Source organism: Phytophthora cinnamomi, assembly GCF_018691715.1.
Source record: "Phytophthora cinnamomi strain GKB4 chromosome Unknown Contig0, whole genome shotgun sequence".
Lineage (NCBI taxonomy): Eukaryota > Oomycota > Peronosporomycetes > Peronosporales > Peronosporaceae > Phytophthora > Phytophthora cinnamomi.
In genome coordinates this window covers 2,140,064-2,155,119 of record NW_027150933.1, presented here as the reverse complement: position 1 = coordinate 2,155,119, position 15,056 = coordinate 2,140,064, and the positions used below count along the sequence as shown (strand labels likewise).

Below are 15,056 nucleotides of genomic sequence, written 5' to 3'. Positions count from 1 at the left end.
CAAAAAAAATATGGAAGGATTTTTTCAAACTAAAAATATCGGAAAAATATTTTTATTTCCATTTTTATGATATTTTTACCATTTTTACACATCAAACCCTGCTGAAACGGATCACTGGCAGCCCCGTATAACACAGTAACTTCCCGAATACTGGCCTCATCGACACACGGACCTCCGCCACCTATGAAGCTGAAGTAGCCAACCCACCCCCGACCATGCCGACCAAGATCAAGACCCCCGAGTAGTTCAACGCCCCCATCGGCGAGAAGCAGCTAACCACCGTGCAGTTCTCGACGCCGTGGTGCGGTGGCTGCAAGATGGTGGCCCCCAAGGTGGCGCAGCTGACGGAGAACGAGTGCCTGGCCGTCAAGTTCCAAAACGTGAGCACCGAGGAGCTGGGGAACTTCTGCAAGGAGATTGACGTTGACACCTTCCCGCCTTCCGTGTGTACAAGGACGGCGATCGTATGTGAGCTCCAAGTTCGAGAAGGTGCAGGCCCTTATCCGCGAGAACGCCAAGTAGGCCGTGTCGGCTGGCACCTGCGGAGCCGCAATCAACCCCATGCATGTCCAAGCGTCAACCAACCTGGGACACGCGAGGCAAGTACGGCAGCAGCTCACCTTTGTTCTCCTTGGCAGTGCACGGCAGAGAGCAGCGACTCGGAGAGCGAGTACGAGATCCTACACCCGGAGTACGACGCCACCCAGGAGATCCTAAGTGACAGCGAGTTCTTCCGCAAGTTCATGCTCAGCGCATTCGAGTCCGTGCTGCGCTTCTGTTGTAGCTTCCCGGTGCGCATGGCGCCAATTGTGTAGCGCTTCACGGACCTCGCTTCATCTGGGTCACCAATATGGTGCAATCCTTCCTGGCTGGGGCAGCGTCGCGTACGCCACCTACTCGTGGCCCTCGAGGTCGGCACGTTCGTCAGCGCCGTCATGTCGGCGTGCGACGAGATCGTGCTGAAGTTCGTGCGCGGCGTGGCGCGCGTCGTCCACAACCAACCGGGCGGAGAGGAACTGCTGGAGTGGCTCACCTTCGGCGTGCCGAAGAATGGCAAGGCACCTACGGACGACTGGGAGATCAAGCTCATCAAGAACCTCGTGTTCATCAACCTCTGTGCCGTGGAGGTGCGCTTGCTGTGGAAGAATTTCCACGCATCAAGTTCTTGGCTCCGTTGACGGCCAGCACGGGCGTGCCTTCGTTGTCACAGTGGAGTTCTGCTGCTTGTAGCCAATTCGACCCGTGGGGCTGACCCTGCCAAGGATGTTCATGATGTGAATGGACCAGCGCGCATATGCGTGTGACGGATCGAGCGCGCCCGAGAACACAAGCAGCAGTTAGCGGTAGCGGAGGTAAGTTGCGGTGCTACTTCGGACGGAAGCTACAAAATGATGTAATTGCCCTTGCTCATGTTGGCAAGTAGAGAGCTGCGACCTCAGCACCAGTTTAATTTATCGCAAGGTATTTACTTCTCTGTCATAAGTCTAGGCTATCGCCCGGTGCCAAACATATAACGAACAACCCTACAATACGTTTCACGTTTTGAAGTGAGATTCATTGCAGTCGTTTAGTGGTAATCCAACAAGACATACCAAAGTTGGGCTAACAGGTTGTAAAAACAAATACATTCAATCGTCTTCCAGGTTCGTGAAATCCAGTCGGGTGCCGCTGGTGTTGTTGTTTGTGCCTTCAGCACTACTGTTTGTCACTACAACACTACGGTTCGTGCCATTATCACTATCGCTCGTGAGCAACTCTGCTAGAGGTACCTTACGACCTCGTAAACCCTTCAGCACGAGGGGCTCTTGGGTGAATCGTTTGTCGTCGTGGTCAGGGAAAGAATGTCGGACGGGAGGCATAATAGCTTCCTCTTCTTCATTTTCTTCTGAAGCCACTTCGCCTCGGTTTATGGCATCAGCTGACGCGAGTAGGGCTTGTAGATCGCTATCGTCTCCGTCTTCCAATGCTGATAATACCGTATCCCAGTGGGCTACGATATCATCAACTTCGTAGATGTCAGCATCATCTTCGTTGCCCGTGCAAATAGAGCCCGTAGCCGAGTGTTCCAAGCCCACATTTTGTGAAGAGGTGGACAGAAATGGTGACGCGTTATGTGAACATGAGCTTCGCCGTTCCGGGGTACCAAACGCTGTAAGTCGAGCAGGTTCTTCTGGGGACACCATGCGCCTTGCAGGCTTTTTAACACCTACATTCTCTGACAGCTTCTCTCTTAAGTGTTTTCGCAGCGCAGCAATTTTTCGGGCCTTTTCAGGATCCATCCGATTACGCAGAGCAGTATGAATTAATGCTAGCTCGGAGAAATATCGTTCACAGGTTGCGGTGTTTACAGTGACTGAGAGCACAGCCAATGCGAGCTTGGGGAGGCAATGACTTGGGTATGTCTTCCCCCAGTGGCGCCAAAATGCTGGCAACGAAGGCAATGACGATGTTTCAAAATTCTTCAGCTCTTTTGGGGATTTTCCAATATATGTTCCACTAAGCCAATCGTCCAGCTCACCGGCAATTGTACTCGGATCATCATCTAGCAGACGCCTATAGTAGTATTCCGCAATTTTGCAAATACTGGTGTGCCCAGACAGTTTGGTGTCCACCAAGCGTTTTGCATCAATATAGTAGGCTGGATGCAAATATAGAGCTAACATAAAAAGAGGCTGTTCACACGCAGCCCACCTCGCTTCAACTAGCTTCAGAATATCATCACTGTAGTCACTCGATCGAAAATTATCTTACAAGTCTCGTAAAACAATCACCACGTCCGCGAGAGTGTTTTCATCACTTTGAAGTTTGAAAGAAGCAAAGCATATCAGATTAATGACATGTTCAGCTTCTTTGAGTGACGACCAGAATACTTCATCTCCTAGGACAGAAAGAGACGAATTAAACTCCACATCGCCGCGATATTTGACGGCAAAGATGCGTAAAGCTGTTTGCACGCGAAGAAGGGATGCAAAACAGCCTTGCATCGAATTCCATCTAGTCGTGCATAGCGTAACAAATTGCCAGTGTTTTCCATATGTTTGTATTATTACTTCGTGGGCTCGAGGCAACCATTTGGCTGTAGAAGCATTTAGAAACTTTACTACACGCTGGGCTTGCTTAGATACGCGCCGAAATGATTCCACACGAATAATGCTTTTTACAAGGTTGTTCATGTCATGAGCGAAACACTTCACGAACACTACCTTGGGCCATCTAAGCGCAAGAATTCTTCTCGCACGACCGCATTGGCCAGCGTCATCCGTAACAACACCACCAATAACCCATCCCTCTGCGTGGGCATCAATCAATACGGTCTCCATTCGCTGAGCTAGATCAAGCCCATCATGACGGCTCCCAGTACGAAAAAGACCCAGTGTGATAAGGATACCAAATAGAGCAATTTGTGCACCGAGAAGATGAAATTTGGCGATATTTTGCCAAATATCACTCAAAAAATTGACATGGCCTCCAGATTCAAGTTGTAGCTCCATTCCTGTATTAGATTCCTCTTCAATCACTTCCGCAGCAAAATCGGTAAGCATAGGACCGCCGAACTCTCGTCGAGAGGGCAAATGCTCCACAGCCCGAGGATTTAAGCTTTCAATTAACCTCATCGTAGTACGGCGCTCAATAAACGTGTCCGGCACACGGTGGTCAGCTTGGAATTTGAGTACACGCCTGTGAAAAATGTTCACGTGGTCTTGCGAAAATGATGGGAATTGGTCTGGTTTGGCTACGCCGGGTAGCGAAGATCTCGCTCGCGTCTCTGCAGCTTCGCGCGCCATGCGGGCCTCGGGCGTGTACGGGCATTTCTGGTAGTGACGACGCAAGCAACTGCACTTCCGTGAAGTTTCTTGATGGCAACATCCTCGCCAGCATCTTGCGCGGCAAGGCAGTGAAAACAGTGATGATAGAAGTCATCGAAGTTGTTGCAGGGCTCGTCGATCAGCTTCAGGAAGTGTCTGCGCACTATGTCGGGTTTCCTTCCCATTGCGTTGAGGAAGCAAAACCGGAATGAATCCAGCAAGGGCAGCAAGGGAGAGCTTAGCAAGCACTGCTTACGTAGGGCGATCGCATTCCGACCGCGAGCGCAAGTTCAAGGTGGTCGTCTGCAAGTATTGGGCCCCACCTAATAGAGCGCGGTAGTCAGATTGTGTCCGATACAAAGCTGAAGTGTTTAATTTTCGCACTTGCACGAATAAAAATTAAAAAAATATTTTTATTATATTTTTTTCCGAATAAAAATATTTAAATATTTTTTCTGCCATCCGGGGGGGGACCCCTGGAAAAGAAATCCCAGCCAGATTCAGATTCTCAGTTGAAGAACGGGACGACCGGAAGACTCACAATTTCAGTACCTCAAGACGCTGGAGAGGGATTTCACCTGATTCTGTGGAGGTGAACCAGCGTCTTCTGCGGCCGAGTGCGGAATATCTGCGAGATTTGGAGAAAATGACAGCTTTGGATGCAAATTTACGGGAAAGTAAGCCTGGAGTGGAGGCGTTGGGGTTATTGTGTCCTAATGCGCCTGCCGGTAAACCGATGAAGTCAACTGAGGACTACTGCAAGGTACGAGACGAATGGGGGGATGACTGAGGAGAAAAAGAGGTGACGAATGGAACGCTGCGGTGCACTTTTGTATTGCAGTCGATAAGTGCGGATTTTGGCTACTATGAAGCGATGTTGGAGATGGAGGTGATGGAGGAGGGGATGGAGGCATTAGTTCGCAAGAATGCTTGGTTCTTTCAAGTCGCGTCGAGGCCTCTCCTGGAGAATAAGTTACGAAGTAGCGAGCGTGCTGCGAAGTATGCTCTGGATCAGCTGATGCAGTACTTCTTCGACAGTGCTCGTCGCATTCGTGAACATGGCGCCCAAGCTGTAAAATGCGTGAAGAAGAGCGACATCCGTTTCAGTTGGGGACTGTGCATGTGGTTTGCGTTTCTGTTCTCTAAGCCTCCGAGTTCGAGGCGATTTTTTCGGCAATTATACTCAACCAAACCACCAGAACGCTGCCGATCCGTCCCCAGCTAATACCGGTCGACGACGAAGCCTTAACTAGGGGTGGGGGAAGTAGCTAGCTTACGGGGTTTTCTCGAAACGAGTGCGTGCCACTCTTCGGTGGAGTCGCTGGCACTCGCTTCAATTAGCATGAGCACGACCGACGTCGAGGCCTCCACAGCCGTTCTAGCTTCTAACCACCCCGATGAGTATTTGTGTGGTCGTCCACGTGGTCAACTCGACGGGAGAGACGCAACGTAAAAAGCCCGAGCTCGCGTTCAGTGGCTGTTTGACGACCTAAGCCAACCTCTTGCAGGCTCTCGTGCCTTGATTTTCACACCAACAGCACATGTGCGAGCTTTCAGTGACGATGGATGAAGTGCCTGGGTGGACGTAATATGGCAGATGCCAAGTGCAGCGCCGTGACCTGAGTTTTAGTGACGTCGATGACATGCCTCAATTTCGTGAAGCGGTTGAGCCCTCTCTAAAATCTCTGACACTAGAGGGATTTGTGGAGATGCTGAACGACGATGAGATCCAGAAACGTTGTCCGAATCTGAAAGAGATTTCAATCTTGGGTTACTTTTACGACTTTCGCCTTGACTTGAGCGAGTATCACGAGAAAAGTGAGTCACTCCCTGCGATGAGTTGAATTGGCATGCTGTCCCCGAGCTAGCAGCAGCCATGTGTGATGCTAACTGCCCCATCTCAAAAAGCGCTCGCCGGCTTCGCGTTCGCCGAATTGAAGTTTGGTGGGGTGGCTGGGCTCGATTACCAGTGGGGCACCATCGATCGGTCGCTTCGACTGATGTGGCACAGTTGCTCCAAATGCTGGCATTGAACAAGACGCTGGAGTATATTGAGATTGTTCGTCCGAAGCCGTATCGTCTGCATAGCTATGACATCAGAAAGCACCACCTCACTCCGATTAACCGGACGCTATGGATGTCAAGATTGCTGTTCTAAGTGTGCTGTCGCCCCTGATAGCATTCAATGACGCTAGTAAGAAGAGAAAAAGGCGGGGAGCAAGCCGGAATTGAGCGCCTCAGCCTCGATCAGCATGTTCTCGCGAAGATATTCGTATTTTTTTATCCTCCAGTTCTTCGCCAAGTGCCTGAAAGCAATCATGATGCGGAGAGCCGTATAACTTTTGGAGGTAAGGCGCCCCTGAATCACACGTATTTCTCTTACGCATTCAAGCACTGATCGTACCCTGACATTGAATGCTTAGACGATCTGCTAGATGCAGCGGGTGGTAAACCGATCATGAACCAGCGCACGCCAAGCTGCGAAGCTTATCCGTCCGGCAGGTGTGAGTTATGAATTGGCTCGCCTGCACTTGACATTCGACTCAATACGTTTTAAAAAACGAATCAAAATATTCTGCACCAGGCCACATCCAAAAGCCAACATATCTAGATGTATGCATTGACTTGATTGTCCTCTCGTTCGGCCATTTGGTAAACAAAATTGGATAAACATCGTTCCCCTGGTGTTTTGTTTGCAGCGCGGAAAACACGTCGAGTTTGCAAAATTCAAATGTTTGTTTCATGTTGTCAAGCTCCCTACTAGAGGCATCACCTACCTTTCGTATCACCTACCGGTCCGACACGTAACTAAAGTTACTTACCACGCCAAGGAGCATTAGCAGCGTAAAATGCCAAGCCGTCATCGCCACAATTTGCCTTCAGTTTTAAGAAAAGCATCTAATACTGATCTTCGTTTGTGAGCCTGGCGTAGGACATCCAAGTGTTCAATGCTGCTTTCTCCAAAATCGGACCCTCTGCTTCGTCCAATTTCAGTAGTTTGAAAACGTCATTCGCAGATCTTTTCTTCGTGATCCAAGTAGATAGCTCTTCATGTTCTAGCATGCGAGCAATTATTTTCGTCTCGTGCGACCCCGCTGCATACGCCGTTGCTCTCGTGTTCGTCGCAGATTCATCTCCATAGCGAGCTGTTAGCGTAGACACCGTCGCAGTCCCGGTGGATTCAGACCCCCCCCCCCCCCCCCCCCCCTGAATTCGTTTCGACACTGCTTGGCTCCGCTTCACCAACACCTTATCAAGCTGGAACTTCGTGAAGAGCTTGTCAGCAGCAGTTTTCTTGCGTGTCAGTAGCGCTTTCGCCGTCATTTTATCGCTTCGAACGTTCTCATTGCTGGATTCGGTCGGTGCCAGGTCCAGCGCTGCGACTTGGATTTCCATGATGAATCGTCTGCAAACAGGGTTCAACCTGGTATCTTCTCACTTACAACGATCTAACGATTAGCCGAATGCGGCAATAGTTCCGTTTATTAAGTCGATTCGTTCTTCGTTGAGAGTGTTGACACTGGACGGCCCGAGAATTGCTCACTCAGGACATATCGACGTAAACGCGATTACTACATAATACCTCAATCTGCTGGAGCTAACACTCGTTAGGGAAATCATTGAGGTGCAGGTCGACTTCCGCGAATACTGTGAGGCGTAGAAGCCTGTACCGAAGCTGACTTTCGCTTGGATGGACGCACCGAAATTCTCTACGTACCTGTGTGACCCCAAGAACCCACTGACGAACTGCGTCCGACACCTGAGGGTTTCTCTGCTCCGATGTTTTGTTCCTGTCGCTGATCTCGAATCTGACACTGCACCAGATTTCCGTACTACGTGGACGGAGTTGTGAGCATGTCGGAGTCGAATTAAAGGCTGGAATACGTGGCGGTGCGGTCACCCTATTACAGATTTGTTTCCGCTGTCAAAAAGTTTCACTTGAAACCTATTCATCGACAGCGTAGGCCAGTGTCAACGAAATGCACGTTCGCGTTGTTGAGAGTGCTAGAGCCCAGAAAATCAGCGGAGTCGACGATGAAGAAGAAGAAGACCGAAACATCCGAGGGTACAGTGGCGAAAATCGACCACCACGTGGTGGTGCGTCTTTCTCGTTTGCGGCTCCTCCGTTATCCGAGAAGTGTACTTCTAGTCTCTGCACCAACTTACCTTTGTTGATCAACAAGGCCAGCAAATGGTACTAGGACGACACGGACAAATGTCTTCGAGACAGTCTGAGAGATCACCGAGAGCCAGCGATCTAGTTGCTCATGCCCTATTTGCCCAGGTCGCTGTAGGTCTTGACACTTCTCGTTGCGATGAGCAGCACACAACAGCGATCCACAGAGACGTAGACGTTGGCGAAGGCCATGGAGGCCATGGAGGCCATGCCGATGAGAGCTAATACTGGACCCGCACGAAAGAAGTTGCCAGGCATTCCAAGCCAACAGATCCCGTAAATACAGCAGATTCAGCGCAATCTTGATGTCCTCAGAGGTGAAGAGCTTCTTGTCGGAAGTCATGGTCGGTAGTTACCACAAAGTTTGGCTGAATTGGGTTGGTGACATGTGTGGATAGAGGCGAACCCAACAACGTGAAAAGCAGCCAACGCGCTTCAAAAGGACTGCAAAGTGGTGTAGCCACTCAATCCTCCTCACCCGCTGCGGGCGAATCTCGCTTTTACCAAGAATACCTCCTTCCGACAGGAGTGCCTGGGCGCCTCCAAATTTCGAAGACCGAATCTTGACGAGCTCGCGGTTGATTGTGCCAATGCTGTCTCTAAGGTTCTAGTTGCTGCTGAGGGGGCACGACGAGGCAAGTAGGAGAGGAAGTTGGTCGGTTGCTTGTGAGGCTTGTGAGGCAAATTGGAAAGTGAATTGATTCTTGGCTCGGAAAGTAACTGATCGCTGGAATGCGAGCACCGTAGCGGGAAGCTACACTCGAACATGGCCTCGCATACAATATTCTTCATATAACTGGCACGCAAAAATCCACAAGTGGGCCTGACAACAGTCAGATGATCAACTCAACAAAAAGTGAGAGTACACCAAATAGCTGAGTCTCCCAAACGCCGCAGCAAAGGCTTGTTAAACTATCAAATGGGCATTTTGAAGCAATGATGCAGGCACTATTATCGATACATGTAACGGGGTTACACGCACAAGTGGCTACAAGCCACTTGTGAATTTAACAGATAGGTTATCTGTTAAAAGTTTTGGATACTTCCTCACCTTGGTGTAAGACACACCAATGGATACATTGAAGTGGACCACCACAATGAGTGGTCTACACATACCCAAAGATCCTATTGGTAGAAAGCAGCATCTTTCTACCAATCAGAGACATGCATATTAGCGGGGCTCTGACAGCCAGTCGCTGTCAACCCCTTTCATAGATGATAAACAGTTTTTTTTAGCAGATTTAGGAGGAAGATCAATTTACAAACAATACCGTTCTCATTTTACCTTAAACTAGCTACTTGGAGTCTTATCTGATTTAAATTATATTTGTGTATTCAAATATAATTAACCTAAGTAATTACTAAGCACTTGCGCTTCCTCATACACGTAGCGCAACGTGTAAGCTAAAGTAGTGAGTCAAGTTAGACCCACTACACCTGGTAGCTCTTTGTAGTCCGTCCAACGACCGACTGCTTGACGTTCGTACGCGGTGTACGAACGCGGAGCCGAGAACCCCATGAGCACGGAGGTGCCCATGGAGAGCTCCAATACGCCTGCAACGCATGATGCACGCGCAGACTGCCCCCACCTGTCCGACCCAGAGTGGGAAGCCCTCCAACGACTGTCAACAGTCATTGGAGAAGCGGCGATAGCTACAATGCTGAGTACGCTATCGCCGACGGAGCAACATGGTGTTGCTCTGGGGTTCATCGCGTGACGCTGCTTCCTCAGTGACGGCGTCGTCAGGGACGACACCGCGTGCTCAACCATTAAAGTTGAGCGTAAGCAATTACGTGGGAAGAGAGGGCGAGCCTCTCACCCGGTGGCTTGAGCTCGGCACAGCCATAGCGGCTCGACGCATCGTCGACCCGCTGTCGAAGGTCGTGTTCGCCATGTCCTGCCTTGGCGGACGCGCAAGGAGTTGGGCGTGTGGGCGCCGACTCTCAGATCCTGCGTGCTTTAGCACGTACGAAGTATTCAAAGAGGAGCTCAGACAAGCGTTTGAGCCCACGCAAAACGAGTTCCGGTCGAGGGCGGAATTCCTCGACCTTCCGCAGGGTAAGCATGACGTTCATGCTTACGCGCAGCGCGCACGGTACTTGGTCTCAAATATCGTGACTAACCCGATTGACGAGGCGACCAAGGTCGTCACGTTCATGAAGGGGCTGAGAGATGGGCCTGTGAAGACCTATCTCTTCCGAGAGTACCCGAGTACTCTCGAAGCTGCGATTACTCTTGCCATGCAAGAAGAGTTTAGCCTGCGGCAGGCTAAACTGCATGTGAACGTGCCGAGGCCGCAACCACGCCCGGTAGCGAGGCCGGGAGATGGACCTCTCGAATGCAACAACTACTGGTTACCAGCAGCAGGGAGGTAACGTGCGATGCTTCCGTTGCGGAAGGATCGGTCACTTTACCAGAGAGTGCACGGCTCCCGTGCACTACAATGGTGGCCGTCGTGGCGATGTTAGGCATCGCCGCGGACCAACAAAAAACGCGAACATCCAGTAGGCGCGGGGCGCCCTACTGGTAATGCAGTCGCGCGTGCCGACATCGGGCACGCGACACTGAGGACTGCAGCCCCCAGTGAGACCAGCTCTCACTGCAAGAAACAAGATGACAGGCCGAACCTAGTCATCTTGAAGGTTTACTCGAAGAGAACGAGAGACTCTCTTCGAGCTTTGGTAGATTCAGGCGCGTCGAACAACTTTGTTAGACTACGAAGCCTGTCGAGACTTGACTTCGAGGAAGTAAATGTACCTCGAAGTCTTCTGGAGGTACGACTGGCAACAGGTGCCATCGTGAAGACCGAGAAGCGCGTCGTGAACGTGCGCTTCTCGTACAAACAACGAGTGTTTGTCGAACACTTTATCGTCCTGGACCTGGACGATAAGTTCGACGTAGTAATGGGCATGCCGTGCAAGCCACGGCATAATCCGGTGATAGACTGGAAGAAGCGCACGCTCGTGCGCTTCGGACGCGACAGCGGAACAGAGAGCGATGGCCCTGTTACCGCAGCGCGCGCGGCTCACCAGTCGAGACAGCGCTTTATGCTGCTGTCCCGGAGTGCCCAAGAAGTGCGCGAGGGCGCGCACAAGTGAGACCCACGTCGGCAATGCTGCCGACGTCGGAAGAAAAAGATGTGTTGGTTCCGGGAATCAACACCCACGTTCAAGCGTGTAAGGGACAGTCCCTGACCCGAAGCGGTCAGGTCGACAACGACGCGTCGGCTCCGGGAGCCGACGCACCCTCGGTCATGAGGGGCTCCGCCAATGAATGGCGTCGAGGTGACGAAGGCGTGTCAACTCCGGGAGTTGACGCTGCAAACAGTGCGGACGTTGCAAACGTACCGCACTGACGCAATTTGCATGCTGTCGTGCAGCCGGGCTGCACGACGAAGCGCCATGCGATCAAGCCGGGCTTGATATCGCGCGCCCGCAGACAGGGTCTGCCGGCGAACAACTGTCCACGGCCGGGCCTGGACCAGAAGAACAACTGTGCGAAGCCGGGCTCCGCACAACAAGAAGACGGCGCAAGCGGAGAACGCTGCGCAACTCTCGGTCCGGGATCGAGACGCAACAAGAACAGTCTGCTGGGCAGACTGCGGCGGTGACGCCGAATGTCGAGACGCTAAGCGTCTTGAAGCGCACCGATACTGGATTCCAGTATCGTGAGATGGAACTCGCTAGTCCTCCGACGACGGCGTCGGAGTTGACTTCGTTTCTAGTCATGAGCTGAACGCGCTTCACGCGCGACTTGCACGATGGACGCATCGAGCAAGTCTGCGTTCTTTCGGACAGCGAAAGAACGGCGAGCGAGAGCGAAGAGCTGAGGCAGCTCTTCATGGGAAGTACCACTGAGAGTGAAGACACTCTCAGTGCGAAGACGAAGCGAGAGCGCTTCGAGGAACAAGGTTGGGACTCGCTGAAGTCGAGTCCCTATTACGAATTGTTGAGGGAGTACAAAGACGTACTCCCGGAAGAGATTCCTGCGGAGCTTCCGCAGGATAAGGGCATTCAGCACGAGATTGATCTCGTGCCGGACACGAAGTACTGTGTCACGCGGCAGTGGCCACTGCCGCGAGGGCAAGTAAAAGCGATCGACGACTTCTTTGAAAGTCGTCGCAAAGCTGGACAAGTGCGGGAATCCAAGTCCCCGCACAGTGCTCCGACGTTCTGTGTCAAGAAGCCACAGGGCGGATGGCGCGGCGTTCATGCCTACAACAAGCTGAACGATGCGACGGTACCGACGCAGACGCCGATACCGCGAAAAGATGTTATCATCGATTCGATGGCCGGGAGCACCGTTTACAGTGCTCTCGACTTGCGAGATGGATTTTATCAAATCCTAATGCGTGAGAGCGATATCCCTCTCACGGCAGTGAGCACGCCAAGCGGCATGCTCTGGGAATGGCTAGTAATACCACAGGGGCTTAAGAACGCCCCTGCGACTTTCAACAGGTGCGTGACGCACTTGTTGCGCTCGGTGCGCGACTTCGCGCCGAGCTATTTCGATGATGTATTCATCCACAGTCGGGCTGTGGACGAGAAGACCGACGTAGAGATGCACAGGGTGCATCTCCGGAAGCTACTTGAGCTTATGCTTTCGCATAAGCTCTACGCGAACCTGAAGAAGTGTATCTTCGGGGCGAGCGAGATACCCGTCCTCGGGTGTATCGTAGGGAAGAATGGTGTTCGCCCTGACCCGGAAAAGGTCAGAGTGATCAATGAATGGCCAACGCCTTCAAGTGTCAAGGAACTGAGGCAGTTCCTTGGCTTGGCCACGTACTTGTGCAAGTACGTGGAGGATTACGCGGGCAAGATCCGCCCGCTGTCACAGCTTCTTAAGAAGGAAGCTGTGTGGAATTGGACAACCGATTGCCAAAAGGCATTCGATGCAGTCAAGCGGGGCTTGACTGAGGCTCCGATCTTGGCAGTGGCTGACCAAGATCGTCTATTCCACGTAGTGTGCGACGCATCCGACTTCGCGATCGGATGCGCGTTGATGCAGCACGATCACGAGGGCCGTGATCGTGTCGTCTACTACCAATCGCATCAGCTGAAGCCAGCTGAGCGCAACTATCCGGTACATGACAAGGAACTCCTTGCCATGAAGTACGCACTCGCAAAATTCCGAGTGTACTTGGTTGGAAGTAGACCATTTGTGGTCTACACCGACCATGCATCACTGCGCACCGCAGTGAAGTCGCCACACATATCACAAAGAATGGCGAGATGGCTCTCATTCTTTGCGGAGTATAACTTCCGGGTCGAATACAAACCCGGAAGATTGAATGTAGTGGCCGACGCGTTATCACGTCGGCCGGACTATGCAGAAGTTGTTGACGTCAATGCCATTGACGCCATGCGATCGAGCAAACCCACATCATCTCTGTTGGATGATGTGAAGGCCGCGTACGCGCACGACGCGAACGCGAAGCTCTTGCTGGCCTATGGCACAACACCTTCTGACAAGGCTCTGCCGAAACATCTTCGTGCGCGTGCACACCACTATCGGGTGCACGAAGGACTTCTTCTTTATAATGCAGTCGACGACAACGCGGATCGCGTTGTCGTGCCGAGTGACCACGACCTGCGACTCAGGATCATGTGCGAATACCATGATGCCCCGACTGCGGGACATCTCGGACGTGAGAAGACTTACGTCCTTCTCACGCGCGACTTCTACTGGCACCACCAGTATAAGTGGGTGCGCAAGTACATCCGTGCTTGCGAGGTATGCCAACGCGTATAGCCTGCACCATTCGCGCAGGCTCCTTTACAACCACTACCGACTCCGTCGGAGTGTTGGAAGTCCATGTCTTTGGACTTCATCTTTGGTCTTCCCCCGGACAGCGGAGGGAATACCGGTGTTGTGGTCTTCGTCGACCGCTTCAGCAAGATGGTACATCTTGCTGCGGTGCCGGCAGAGGTGACCGCGAAGCAGACGGCCCGTCTGTTCGTCGACATGGTGTTCAAACACCATGGCATGCCGACCGACATCGTGTCGGACAGAGACCCGCGCTTCACAGCGCACCTGTGGCAAAAAGTGTTTACACTTCTTGGGAGCCAGCTTTCCATGTCGACTGCGGATCATCCGCAGACGGACGGTCAAACCGAGCGCGTGAATCGCGTGCTCGTCGACATTTTGAAGAGCTACGCTCACTCGTTCCAAAACTGGAGCGAGTGTTTGTCGATGGCGGAATTCGCCATCAACAACTCGGTGCATGCCTCGACCGGGCATACACCGTTCTACGTGAATGCCATGCGGCATCCACGTCTATCGAGTTTACTCGGAGTGATGGCTCCCACTTTAAGTGGAGGAGGATCTACGACTGCAATACAGCAGCCGCAGAAAACCGCTGACACTTGCACAGTGTCAGCTGCAACAATGAACAAACGACATGAGTCTGCATAGGGCGCAGACTCCTCCAACAACAAGAACAAAGACCACGGGTCTGCGCAGGGCGCAGACACCGCAAAGAACCACGCAGAGGCCGGGCCTCTAGCGGAGAGCGAGCTGAATGACTTCAGCTCGGATGCAATCAATTTCATCACCAAAAGACAAGCCGTGATTCGGTTTGTCCAAGACACAATATCAGCTTCTGTTGATCAACAGAAGCTGAACGCAGACAATGCGGGCAGAGGCAACACAAATGAATTTAAAGTTGGTTCATTAGTTTTGTTAGCTACACGAAAAAAATGCCTAGACATGCAGTTTCGGATTTCGGAGCAAGCAAGCTTGCTCCGCGCTTCATCGGGCCGTTCACTGTGTTGGCACGGCACGGCAACGCATACACGCTAGAGATACCGTCTAGCATGCGCCTCCATCCGACATTTTACGTCGGACGGCTGACGCCATACCTGCAGCACGAGCCATCTAGCTCGGCTGACCCGAAGCCTCGGCAGGAGCCGAGGCAGAAGCGGAGGACTTGGCCTCGGCGACGAGCAGCCTCTCCTCCAGTGCGCGGACGCGCTGGAGCAACCCTTCATCTGGGTCCCCAGCTCGACCTGGATATTCGAGGCGGTCTGCGAGACCGCCGCGACTTGGGCCTTCTGGTTCGCCAGCTCCTGTT

General features: G+C 52.2%; 2 protein-coding genes across 2 annotated transcripts in view; one reads left to right on the top strand and one right to left on the bottom strand.

The window, feature by feature from the left end:
- Positions 1-317: 317 nt before the first annotated feature.
- On the top strand, positions 318-6,321 carry IUM83_02008 (F-box protein; the record flags this gene model as incomplete). Its single annotated transcript, XM_067925903.1, has 6 exons — positions 318-380; positions 455-464; positions 649-791; positions 879-1,127; positions 5,986-6,154; positions 6,230-6,321. 6 exons carry the CDS (start codon positions 318-320, stop codon positions 6,319-6,321), a joined length of 726 nt encoding a protein of 241 aa, XP_067801096.1.
- Positions 6,322-8,079: 1,758 nt separating this feature from the next.
- IUM83_02007 (putative thioredoxin) overlaps positions 8,080-15,056 on the bottom strand; it is a gene marked incomplete at both ends in the record, with an annotated part of 29,216 nt that continues 22,239 nt past the window's right edge. Inside the window, one exon of the mRNA XM_067925902.1 lies at positions 8,080-8,210. Coding sequence (XP_067800886.1) covers positions 8,080-8,210 — 131 coding nt within the window. The remainder of the gene's footprint in view (positions 8,211-15,056) is intronic.